We start from the raw sequence: 13,591 nt of genomic DNA on the forward strand, positions 1-13,591 counted from the left end.
CTCACTGTTCCATTTGTCACTGAAGACAGCATTCCTGATAGCCATCATGTTGGGGTGATGGGCTGGAGATATAGAGGGCCTGATGCATTCTCCTCTTCAGTCTTCTGTGACCCCACCCCAAATTTTTACCTAAGATTTCTTCATACTTCCATTTTAATCAGCTAATTCATCTGCCTGTTTTCTATCCCAAACTGCATCTAAATCTCCAGGAGGCACTGCTGTACTCCTTGGATGTTAGGAGAGGCCTGGCCTTCTATCTACACTGGACAAAGCCCTTCAGAAAGACCCACAAGTTATTTGTCTTGTTTGCTGGCCCTTTTGATCTATCTGTCTAACTAGAGGCTTTCCAAGTGGATATCAGGCTACATTAACTCCTGTTACCAGTCTTCCAACTTCAACAAATCTTTGAATATGCACACTCATTCTACAAGATCCATCACCGCCTTTAAGGCTTTCCTCAAGAATGAGCAGATTATTAAAAACTGTAAAGCTGCTACTTGGACAGCATACATTTATCATACATACATACATTTATCAAATACTGTGCAATAACTCATGACTCAGACTCTGGTACTGTGTTCGGCTGTACTCTCCTCTGTACTGGACTCGACTCCGAAGCCACCCCATCTTAGAGGATACTGTTCGGTAGGAACCCAGAGTGAAGCACCTGTAGTGACGCTACTCAGAGAAGAAATGGTTACTCACTCTGTGATTCTTTGAGATGTCTCTCTCTGTGGGTGCTCCACTATCCACCCTCCTTTCTCTCTGCTTCAGAGTTCAGAGTCATAGAGCTTCACCGCAGAGAAGGAACTGAGGGCGTTTTACCTGTGCGGTGTTATATAACAATGGCACAGGGTATGAGACTGACTAACATGCATGTGTTGGCCAAATGGACACTGTTATGAGAGAAATCTGATCAAAAGTGCAGGGGTTGCTAGTGCATTTAAAGTGGAGCACCCATAGGGGGACACACATTGAAGAAAACACAGTTACTCTACAGGGCGAGTAACCATTTTTTCTTCTCTCTCCTTCCTTATCCTGCCCCTCCACTAGGTTAGAAACCCTGTCAAAGTAGGAAATTAGTTTGGTTTGGCATGATTTGTGCTTGACAAATCCTTGTTGGCTGTTCCTCATAACTCTATTATCCTGTTGGTGCTTAAAAAATGATTTTTTCTCTCCTCCAATAGCTTTCCAGATGTTAGGCTGGCTGTTCTATAATTCTTTGGTTCTTCTTCAAGTGCTTGTTCCTCATAGATTCCAATTAGGTGTGCGCACCCTGCGTGCACGTTCGTCGGAAGATTTTTACCTTAGCAACACTCGGTGGCTCGGCTGGGTCGCCCCCTGGAGTGGTGCAGCTATAGCCCCGAATATATACCCCGGCCGACCCAACGGCCCTTAAATTCCTTCTTACCGCCCATGATGGTCTTGGAACTGTGGAGCGCGGCTTTGCTGATCTCCACATCCCTAGCTTCTCGTAGTTCTTTGCTCTTTACTGTCTTTATAGTTCGAGTTCTTGTAGTTATAGTTAGTGTTAGTACTTATATTCATAGTTACTGTATATAGTTGAAGGGAGGATCAGGGATTAGCCCCTTTCCTCCACCCCGGTGCGGGCCCATGCCCAAGGCACCGGGATACAAACTGTGCTAAGCGTGCCAGAAGCCGATGCCAATAGGGGATCCTCACGACTCTTGCCTCAAGGGCCTAGGGGAATCCCACCTTGCTGACAAGTGCTGCATTTGCAAGTCATTTAAACCAAGGACGAAGAAGGAGCGGGACTTTTGACTGAAGCAGCTTCTCATGGAGGCAGCACTTAGTCCTGCAACACTGGTACCGAGCGCCCAACAGGCTGCCTCGGTAAGGAGCTCCCCTTCGGCACCGGATCACTCCGGTACCGAGAAGGAGTCCCGGCACCGAGTCCTTGGCTCCACTCCCTTTTCCTAACTGGGAAACGACATAGTGCTCCGACTCTAGCCTCGCAGAAGAAGCGCTTGTCTAAGACGGTTCATCGGGCACCGTCATCCGCTGCGGCACCGTCGATGCTGGCACCGCAGATTACAGCTCCACGTAGCGCGGCACCATAGATTCCAGTCCCACAAGGGCCATTGAGTCTGGTGCCAGACAGCTTCCTGGCTCGTGCTGCGGTTGAGCTTGCTCTCCCTTCTACGCAGGAGACCTTCTTTACGGCAAGGGAGCTCATTGCTATGACAGCCTATACGTCTTCAACCCCCGGCACCGCCGGTGCGGGTTGTTCAATCCATCAGCAAGCCTGCCCTGGTAAGGCCTCCTTCTGTCGGTCCACCAGAGAGACATCATTGCAGATCACGGTCTCGCAGACGCTCTCGATCGCGTCGTTCCTGCTCCCAGTGCCGCTTGCAGTCCCGGCACCACTCTCCATCGCGGTATCGGTCACACTCGCGGCAACGTTCAACATTTGGTTCACTGGACAGATACTCCTGGTACCGATCCGGCTCTCTGCACCAATCTTGGTACCATGTATCCCGCAGTTGCTCCAGACGAAGGGACTGGAGATCCCAGTCGACCTCCTGGCACCGGTATGGTAGAAGGTCCCAGTCTCGCTTGCAGTACCCCCATAGCTCCCAGTACCGCTCCCCGCCCCAGGATTGAGCGTCAAGAACAGTGGCACCCTCCCAGGGTCTCTCGGCACCACCGTGGCCTTCAAGACACACATCGGTATCGTCTCACGCTGGTAGTGCATCCTACCATCAGGAGCGTGACTCTGACTATCCCAGTCAATATCCGGAGAGACACAGCCACGAACAAGAGCCTCATCACTGGTCCTTCTGGACACCATGAGCATACCACCAGGCCCAAGGTGCCCCATCAGTGGCTCAATGGTTGGCCCCGACAGAACACTGGGTACTAGAGGCTACAATGAGCCGCCCACCCCTGCAGGAACATCCGGTAGAGATCGGTGCCGGGACTCCTTACTGAGGCAGTCTGTTGGGACCAGGCACGGACGAGGCTCCAATTCCATCTGCAGTCACTGAGGTTCCACCTGATGCAGATGACGCCCCTCAAGTACACGACCCACCTCAGGACTGTTGGTCCCGGGCCTCTCCTCCTCCTCCTCACCTGATGAGGCGGTAGCAGGAACATCCTCCTCAGGCCCTCCACCAATCGATCTCAGGGCCCATCAAGACCTCTTGAGGCGGGTGGCTCAGAATATGAACGTGCAGATGGAGGAAGTCACTGAAATAGAGGACCCAGTCGTGGACATCTTATTGGCTGATGCACCTACTAGATTGGCTCTCTCGTTCATCTGCACTATATAAGTTAATGCGGACACCATTTGGCAATCCCCAGCTTCAATTCCACCTACAGCTAGGGGAGTAGAGAGGAAATATATGGTCCCCTCAAAGGGGTACGAATATCTCTACACTCACTCACCTCCCTGATCTCTGATTGTCCAATCAGTGAACGAACGGGAGCATCATGGCCAGCAAGTATGAGCTCCTAAGGCGAAGGAGACTAGACGCATGGACTTCCTAGGCCGCAAAATATACTCAGCCGGGGGCCTCCAACTTAGGGTGGCAAACCAACAAGCCCTCTTAAGTCAGTATAACTTGAATACGTGGGTGTCCATGGGGAAGTTTACCGAGCTTCTTCCCCAGGAGTCCCGTCAACAGTTTACGGCCCTACTTGAAGAGGGTAAAAAGAACCTCGCTGCATCCACAGAGTCCTGGAGGGGACTTGGCTGCCAGAACTCTGGCATCTGGAGTGACGATGAGGCATTTCTCCTGGCTTCAGGCCTTCCCCCTGAATTGCAACAAACCATTCAGGATTTACCCTTTGAGGGCCAGGGCCTTTTCTCAGACAAAACCGACCCCAGGTTACAAAGTCTGAAGGGCAATCGTGTCGTAATGTGCTCTCTGGGTATGCACATGCCAGTGACCCAACGAAGGTCCTTCCAGCCCCAGCCACACTGCCCTTACAACCAGACTCAGCCTCGTCAGGACGCTACCAGAAGGCATGGCAGAGGGAATCGGCGGAGGCAGTCTGGCCCTCAAGGAACCCGAAGTCAAATGCCTCCTAAACCACCAATGGGGCTCAAGCAAAACTTTTGATGGGATGCCCGAGGACGGCCCACCAGTTACCCTACTGGATCCTTCTCCCTCCTTTTTCAACTTCCTCTCCCATTTCCTCCCTGCCTGGTCCCGGCTAACCTCAGATCGTTGGGTCCTTCGCACGGTGGAAGCAGGATACCCCCTCCACCACCCTCTGTACCCGTCCCTCTTCAGGGACCCCTCTCATGAGCAATTCCTCTTACAAGAGATCCAGGCGCTCCTAAAACTGGGAGCCATAGTGGAGGTGCCAAAAGACATGAGGGCAAGGGGTTCTATCCCCACTGCTACTTAATCCCCAAGGCAAAGGGAGGTCTACGACTGATCCTAGACCTGCGGGAACTCAACAGATTCATGATAACGCTGAAGTTCCGCATGGTATTTCTGGGGACCATCATCCCATCCCTGGATCCAGGAGACTGGTATGCCACCCTCGATATGAAGGACGCGTATTTCCACATCACCATTTATCCACCACACAGACGGTATCTCCATTTTGTGGTCAACCACCAACACTTTCAGTTCACGGTACTTCCCTTTGGCCTTCCTACAGCTCCAAGGGTCTTCACCAAATGCATGGCTATAATAGCCACCTCCCTCCAGTGTCGTCGAGTACACGTCTACCCGTGTCTTCAACGATTGGCTCATTCGAAGGACTTCCCAATCACAAGTATCGCAGCACCTGTGCATCATCAGAGACCTCTTCGGGAGCCTAGGCCTCATGATCAACACAGAAAAGTCTACTCTGACACCCACGCAGAGAATAGACTTCATTGGAGCTGTTCTGTACTCCAATCTGGCCAGAGCCTGCCTCCCCTACTCACGTTTTCGAACAATGGCTTTAATAATTCGAAGTCTTCAATCCTTTCCGACAACGTCGGAGTGCACCTGCCTCAGCCTATCAGGTCACATGGCCTCCTGAACCTTCGTGAACAAGTACGCGAGGCTACGTCTGTCCCTTCCAAACCTGGCTTGCTTCAAATATACCGTCCACACAGAGACAGTCTGGATTCGGTGCTCACTATCCCCAGGAAGGTTATCGACTCCCTCATTTGCTGGTTAGACCCCTCTCTGGTCTGTGCAGGGATGCTATTCCACCCACCGCAACCCTCGGTGGCCCTAACCACAGACGCATCATCTCTGGGTTGGGGTGCCCACCTCGGGAGCCTTCACACTCAAAGCCTTTGGTTGCCCCAAGAGCTGGCCTTGCACATCAACGTGAGGGAGCTGAGAGCAGTCTGTCTAGCATGCCAGGTGTTTCGGGACCATCTACAAGGCCGTTGTGTGTCAGTGTTCACGGACAACACAACGGCCATGTTTTACATAAACAAGCAGGGCGGGGCACGCTCCTCCCGCCTTTGTCAAGAAGTCATCCGCCTCTGGGACTTTTTCATAGCCCACTCTATCGATTTAGTTGTGTCTTTTCTCCCAGGAGTCCAGAGCACTCTGGCAGATCACCTCAGCAGGTCCTTCCTGTCTCACGAGTGGTCGATTCGTCTGGACGTTATCCATTCTGATTTCCGGAGGTGGGGCTTTCCCCGCATAGATCTGTTAGCCTCCCGAGAGAACAGGAAATGCCAGGTGTTCTGCTCCTTCCAAGCACGCTCTCCGGACTCCCTTTCAGACGCATTTCTGATCCCATGGAAGATGCACCTACTTTATGCCTTCCCACCATTTCTGCTCGTCCACAGAGTCCTACTCAAGCTCCGCAGAGACAGAGCCCACCTGATCCTCATTGCTCCAGCGTGGCCGAGGCAGCATTGGTACACTCTGTTGTTTGACCTCTCAGTGGGAGACCCGATCCCCCTGCCACTCTGGCCTGACTTCATAACACAGGACTTCGGCAGGCTTCACCATCCAGGCCTGCAATCCCTTCATCTCAAAGCATGACTGCTGTGTGGTTGAGCCAGTCTGAGTTGCGCTGCTCTACCTTGGTACAACAGGTGCTCTTTGGCAATAGGAAGCCTTCCACTAGGATGACATATCTCGCCAAGTGGAAGCGTTTCTCCTGCTGGTGCTCTCAGAGTAACTTAGTCCCCAAACAGGTATGTGTCCCTACTGTCCTGGATTACCTATGGTCCCTGAAAGAGCATGGCTTGCCAGTCTCTTCTATAAAGGTGCATCTGGCAGCTATTTCCGCCTTCCACCTGAGGGAAAGTGGCCGTTCAATCTTTTCTCGCCCCATAGTTTCCAGGTTCCTTAAGGGATTGGAATGGTTGTACCCTTAAGTCAGACGCCCGACCCCTGCCTGGGATCTAAACTTGGTGCTAGCCAAGCTTATGCGTGCCCCTTTTGAGCCTCTGGCCACGTGCTCGCTGCTGTACCTCTCCTGTAAGACAGCCTTCCTCGTTGCTCACCTCGGCAAGACAACTATCGGAGCTTCATATACGGTATTCCACAAGGACAAGGTACAACTGCGACCGCACCCCTCTTTCCTTCCTAAGGTGGTGTCTGCTTTTCATGTCAATCAAGACATCTTTCTCCCAGTCTTTTTCCCGAAGCCACGCTCATCGCGTCGGGAACAACAACTACATACCTTGGATGTCCGCAGGGCTCTCGCCTTTTATATCGAGAGAACCAAACCCTTCCGACGTTCGCCTCTACAATTTGTAGCGGTGGCAGACCAGATGAAAGGCATGCCAGTCTCTTCCCAACGAATTTCATCTTGGGTGACATCCTGCATCCGAACATGCTATGAATTGACTCACGTTCTGGCTAGCCATCTCACCGCCCATTCTACTTGGGCGCAAGCCTCATCTGCCGTTTTCCTGGCCCATGTCCCCATCCAGGAAACATGTCGCGCTGCTACCTGGTCATCGATTCACACCTTTGCCTCACATTATGCATTGGTTCAACAGTCCAGAGCCAATGCAGCCTTTGGCTCAGCAGTTTTGCATTCTGCAACGTCTCACTCCGACCCCACCGCCTAGGTAAGGCTTGGGAATCACCTAATTGGAATCGAAATGAGCAAGCACTCGAAGAAGACAGTTACTCACTTTTGTAACTGTTGTTCTTCGAGATGTGTTGCTCATATCCATTCCAAACCCTCCCTCCTTCCCCGCTGTCGGAGTAGCTGGCAAGAAGGAACTGAAGGGATGTTGGGTCGGCAGGGGTATATATCCGGTGCTATAGCGGTGCCACTCCAGGGGGCGACCCAGCTGACCCACCGAGTGTTGCTAGGGTAAAAATCTTCCGACGAGAATGCACGTGGCTCGCGCACACCTAAGTGGAATGGATATGAGCAACACATCTCGAAGAACAACAGTTACGAAGGTGAGTAACCATCTTTTCCTTTTTGTTCTCCTTTTTAAAGATAGGTGCTATGTTTGTCATTCAGTCCTTTGGGGCTGCACATATTCTCCGAGTTCCAAAAGATAATTGCTATCAGTTCTGAGATTGCTTCAGCTTGTTCCTTAAGTATCCTAGGACGAATTTCATTAGGGTCTGTTGACTTGTATATGTTTAACTTCTCTAAATATTCTTTAACCTATTATTTCTCTGTTTCTTGCTCTTTGTTGTTAATATTAATTGTGTGAAATGTCTTGTCACCGTTTTATAGAAGACTGAAGCAAAATTGACATGAAATACCTCAGCTGTCTTGATGATGTTAGTTATTAGTTCCACTTCCATAGTAAGTAGTGGATCTACACTTGCTCTAATATTTCATGATCACTTTCACTCATTTCATTATCACTTTCATCTTGTTCTTTAGACATTTATAAAAGAAACAAACAACAAATAGAGTATTGCATGAACTCTCCATTCTTCCAGTCAGTAATATAAATAAGAACCAGTAGCTAAAAGTATATTTGTGATCTTTATAATATTGTCAATCAACTCTTTATTAAATGTTTAAAACAACTTACAACTAATTTGTCAAAACAGCAGAAAATAGTTTTTTATTTTAGATGTATACAATGTTAAAAAAGGCACGTCTCAATATACTCTAGCTGTTTCACGATTGAAAAAGTACACCTCTACCCCTATATAACAGTGTCCTCGGGAGCCAAAAAATCGTACCGCGTTATAGGTGAAACAGCATTATATCGAACTTGCTTTGATCTGTCAGAGGACGCAGCTCTGCCCTCCGGAGCACTGCTTTACCGCGTTATATCCGAATTTGTGTTATATTGAGTCGCGTTATGTGGGGGTAGAGGTGTATTAATTGAATAACTTATGTTACAAATAACAGTAAAACTCATAATTGCCAAATACTACTTAAACAGGCACCGTATACCTTGCTTTTGTTACACCTCCTTTCTATTCCTTCCCTCACTTTTGTTTTAAATTTCTAATAGCAGATCCAAGTGTAGTTTTTCGTGAGTTGTCTTCCATATCTGTTTCACTTTCACTTTATGGATCCTCTTCTGGGGCTGCTTCTTTCATATCAGCTGCTGGTTGGTATGTGCCTAATAAATTTGAAGCCCACTCTCACCAAATAAACTTGGATCAATTTTCACTCTGCTACAGATCATGCACACTTAGGACGTCACAGTATTGATTTAACCTTCCAAATACAAAGTAATGTTGTCTTCACAACTGTTAGAGCTAGAAATTTACTATTTCATTTGCAGAATCAAAACTTTCTTCTAAGAATATGTGACACTGCGCTTCATATGATATTATAAAAATATGCTAATGAGTGTGAATATAATGTAACTGGAATATGCTTCATACAAAAGGTCTCTTGTAAAGTATCATTACAAAGCTTATCTACTGTGTGTGGTCATCCTATTTGCATTAATGTATCATTCTTGTATCTAAAACTAGAAATATGAAATATAACTCTGAGGTCCTATTGTAATTATGCAAAGTGTGGGCCATTAACGGTGATTTGGAATCTTGATGGCTCCCATCAACCCGGACAATTGGTTGTAAATGGCTCGGTTTACTTGGAAGCCATCCTGTGAGTCAGGCCAGGAAGAATGAAGGCTTGGGGTCTCACAGGACATGTGGCCGTGTCGCCTGGTACTGGAATCCATCTAAAACCTGGGGCTTTTCCATTCAGAAGGAGGGGTGGGGACCCAGAGACACAAAAGATGCCCACCTTCTGCCAAAGCTATATAAGGGGGTGGAACAGAACAAAGGGGGTTCCAGTCATGAGAAATCGCCTAGCTACCACCTGAGCTGGAACAAGGACTGTACCAGGGGAAAGAATTGCCTGGACTAGAAAGTAGTCTAGTCTGTGAAAGAAGCTTATTGGAACATCTCTATGGGTGAGATTTTATATGTATTCAGTTTTCTAGTGTATTGGGCTTAGACTTGTGTGTTTTGTTTTGTTTTATTTTGCTTGGTAACTTACTTTGTTCTGTCCGCTATTACTCGGAACCGCTTAAATCCTACTTGTTATTTTTAAGATAGTTACTTTTGCCTGGGTCTGTGTTTGCAGCAGGCTAGTGTCTGGCTCAACAAGGCAGGGTGCTGAAGTCCCAGGCTGGCAGGTAAAATTGGCTCAGAGGTAATCTCAGCACATCAGGTGACAGTCTCAAGGGGGTCTCTGTGACCCAACCCGTCACAATGTGAATGGCTTTTATCTAAGAAAACAGTTCCCCCCCCCCCCCAGTTCTTTTGTTCATGTACTTTATAATAATCACTGGACCAAGTTAGTCTCAAGTGGTGCCACTGGTTCTGGATCCTTGATTTTTGGAATAGTTCTTTTTCAGCTGTCATAGCAGCTTGAGGATCTGACCATCTTGATTTTGGTTTGCTCAAAATTCTGGCTGGCTTAGATAAAAAACCATCCAGAGCAAGAAAAATTACTTTTAGAAATATTCTGAAAAAGAGCTCTGTGTAAGCGTAAAAGCTTGCCTCTCACCAACAGAAATTACTTTACCCACCTTGTCTGTCTTAGCAATTCTATCATGTCCAATGAAACAAGATGTTGAATACAGTATCTCTAATTATGTTTTTGTGTCTGCTTCTGAGTCTAAATTGTATTTGCAAGACAAAGAACTCTTATTATGAAAGATATGGATGTAAAGAGACAATGTCAGTTTCAATAAAATTCATATTTCATTGTTTTATGGAGGATACTGTCACTGAAAGCATTACTTTTTCATTTATTCTGTAAATATGAACCTTATGGCACTCAGTTTAAGAAAATGAGTCTGAATAAAATTTTTGTTTTCTCTCAAGTATGGCTCCATACCACATGGATCAGTTGTTCATTTTTTATCATCAATACAAGGAGGCACATCTATTCCTCCATCAGCTGCTGCAGCACCTGAACAGTTACTACCACCTCCCCCATTGGCACCTTTTAATGGAGCAGCACCACCTCCGCCGCCACCTCCGCCACCACCTTTTATGAATGGCTCAGGAATGGCTCCATCTTTTGGTGCACCACCACCTCCTCCGCCACCAGGCTTTCCTGGAGTACAGTGGTCTCCGCCTCCACGTACATTGCCCTTTGGATTGAAGCCTAAAAAAGAATTCAAACCTGAGATCACCATGAAAAGGCTCAATTGGTCAAAGGTAAAACTTAAATGTGGAAAAGTTCTAATGCCAAATTTAATGTAGAAATTACAGTAATTTGGCATTGCCAGATGGGTAAGTTGTGTAGAATGAATGTCAGTTGAATGAAAATATAGTATTGTATCAATCTCCTATTATGGATTTACTACTTCTTTCCTCCCCACTCTTTCCTCCTTCTTCCCTCTAGGGATTTCTGCATCTGTCAGTATTTCCATCTTATTACTTGTCTTCAAAAATTATCCATTTAAAAAAAAATCATGTAGTATTCTTTATATTAATACAAATGTTTGGACCAAAAACCTCAGTGTAAAGAGTTATCCATAGGAAAAATATAGCTAAAAGAATACAGGTATTATACCTGTGTTTGGCTCAGTTGTGTTCAGAGAAGGTCTCCCTTAAAACTGATGATGTTTTACATCTACACTGATGTCAAATTTGCTATATTTCTATGCAGGGCACAGTTATACCCTTAATTAATAAGGTAGTACTGATAAAATATTTTATATTAAAATCTTTTTGTCTATAGACATTTGTCATGAGTGGTTCAACATGAACGTCAGAATTATAACAATTCTAAACAACAGTTGTATAAAACTCAGTTTGTTAAAGATCTTGGTGTGTGTATTGACATCTTCTAAACATTAGAATCTAATTTCTTTTAAATAACTATGTTTAGTGCATTAATATAATTTAAATATACTGCATTTTCAAAATTAGAAATCTTTGTAGTTGTGAAAACAGTGATTGAAATACTCTATGAACATGCAGCCTTTCAAAAGTCCAGTTATTATTTTGTATTAATTCTAGTTGTGGACCAGGACTTATTATGCTAGGCGTTGTACACACATGCAACAAAAAGACAATCCTTGCCTCAAAGAGGTTACAATTTCAGTACAAAACAAGGGACAACAGAAGAACAGATGGATACAAATACATGGGAGTCAGTATTGTTCAGCATGGTAGGCAGTAGTCTCAGCAATCAGCTGCTTCACCATTGTTACGTCTTGTGTAGACCTTACAGCAAAGTAGAATTTTAAGGAGGGTTATGCTACATATTTACAAGGAAGCTTTGTTATCTCTTTGATTTGCAGATTAGGCCACATGAAATGAATGAAAACTGTTTCTGGCTAAAAGCAGATGAGGACAAGTATGAGAGTGCTGATTTGCTTTGCAAACTGGAGCTTACGTTTTGTTGTCAAAAGAAAGGTAAGTAATTCATTGACTTGATTTACTACTTTTAAAGCTGTATTTTCTAATCAAACATGCCATTTGTAGTCCTAGTCTACTAATTTTAAATAATATTATATGTATCAAACACTTTGACTCTCCATAGTTTACATGAGAGCATATAAAAATATGCAGTCTGAAAAATGGTAAATTTTAGAGTCAAACTTTGTTTTAATTAAAGTAGTATTGTATTCCATCATTTTGATAGCAGTATGTAATGTGTGAGCTAGAACAAAAATTTCTGTGAAAAACACCAAAATGCTTCCTGGTATTTTCAGACTTTTGTTCAGTTATATTTAAGAATATCTGTGCGTACAACATAAGATGTTTCGCTCTTGACAAACTAGTGAATCTCATTGTAGAGTCCAGAAGTTATGGTATTTAGCTTGCAAATATTCATGGTTTATTGATGCATCAAGGATACAGACAAGCCCACATTGAACAAATATTGCAGCAATTAAACATATGAGTATAATTGACCCAGTCTTTCTGGGAAACAGTTCTTGGTAATCTTTTTTCATGAGATTCCCTCCTTCCTACACATGAAGTCCTGCTCTTGCTCAGTCTGTCTTTGACCCAGTTTCTTAAGGCCTGTGGAAAGGTCAGCTATCCCACAGATAATCAGAGGGCAGCCCCCCTCTCTAAAGTAGTTTCATTTAGCCTGCTCCTGGTTTTCTTCTCTTTCTCTACATTTGCTTTTTGATTATATTGCAACCAAGGATTTCCCCTTCAGAGTCTGTGGTTGTGTTGCTACTTTCCCGAACAGGAAAATTAATATTCTCATGTCCCCATGACATGTGAGAGTTCGAACTGTGAGATATTTCAGTTGTTTCTGAAGTGCGGAGACAGACCAATAGATTTGGTGGCATCTAAAGCATTAGGACTGTCCTTGGCAGAAATTCTCCAAAGTTTTCACTTTCAGTGATAGGGCATACTTCAATATAGCTGTGATAGAAATATGCTTTTAAGGAGATGCCAGAATAGATATGTATATCTTCACTGACATTGACTGTTGAGGAAAACACCTTGGCATTCTGTACTGATACAGAAATAATTGCTTCTGTACCTAGTTAACTATGTATGACTATCAGAATAATGATTGTGATGATTCTTTTTATTTCTTAGGTGCTAGTGGTATGGTTTCAGACTTTGATGTGGTATTAAGAAAAACAGTATTGTTTAGATTAACAGAATCTGGCCCCTTTGTTATGTTACATGGCAAGAATTACCTTTATTTCAGGGTGATTGATAAATTATAATTTATTAGGATTGCATCCAGCAATGCATTTTACAGGCTTTTGCAGAACAGATACCCTGAGAAACTTGCAGTCTAAAATGTAGATATTGATGGTGAAAATGAGAGGAAGAAAGGGATGAGGTTGAACATGACTGTATTAACTTCATAGGGTGACTGATTTTTTTTTTTATTTGTAAAGAAGTTTTTTGTGCCAGTTCATTTATTGTAGATTTTATGCCTGAAGTAAGTTTCTACGAGGTATTTGAATGAGGTGAGTCTGGTGGCATGAGAATTAGGTATATGGAGGGGTATCCCTGACATAGGGAGTAGCATGGGAGTGGCAGATGAAGGTAATGTCATGACTCGTTGCACTGACAAAATTGAGTAGGTGCTGGGGACACCATAGTAAACCAGAGCACTGATTGAGCAACAGTGCCCCTTTATCTCATTCAGAATATGGACAAAAATTTATTGTTTTAGAGTGATGGGTGCATTAATGGATGCGTCCTTGTTGTTTGTTTATTTGGTAGGGAGGAATTTGAATGAGCCAGTAAGTTCACTGAAAATGTTT

General features: G+C 45.1%; 1 protein-coding gene across 4 annotated transcripts in view; it reads left to right on the forward strand.

Moving 5' to 3' along the window:
- Window positions 1–13,591, forward strand: part of DIAPH3 (diaphanous related formin 3) — a 555,175-nt gene that overhangs the window by 167,184 nt on the left and 374,400 nt on the right. For all 4 annotated transcript variants that reach the window (XM_050947581.1, XM_050947589.1, XM_050947561.1 and 1 more), the window contains 2 exons: window positions 10,218–10,556; window positions 11,648–11,762. In XM_050947581.1, the coding sequence (XP_050803538.1) occupies window positions 10,218–10,556; window positions 11,648–11,762 (454 nt within the window). The remainder of the gene's footprint in view (window positions 1–10,217; window positions 10,557–11,647; window positions 11,763–13,591) is intronic.

Source organism: Gopherus flavomarginatus, chromosome 1, assembly GCF_025201925.1.
Source record: "Gopherus flavomarginatus isolate rGopFla2 chromosome 1, rGopFla2.mat.asm, whole genome shotgun sequence".
NCBI classification, from domain to species: domain Eukaryota; kingdom Metazoa; phylum Chordata; order Testudines; family Testudinidae; genus Gopherus; species Gopherus flavomarginatus.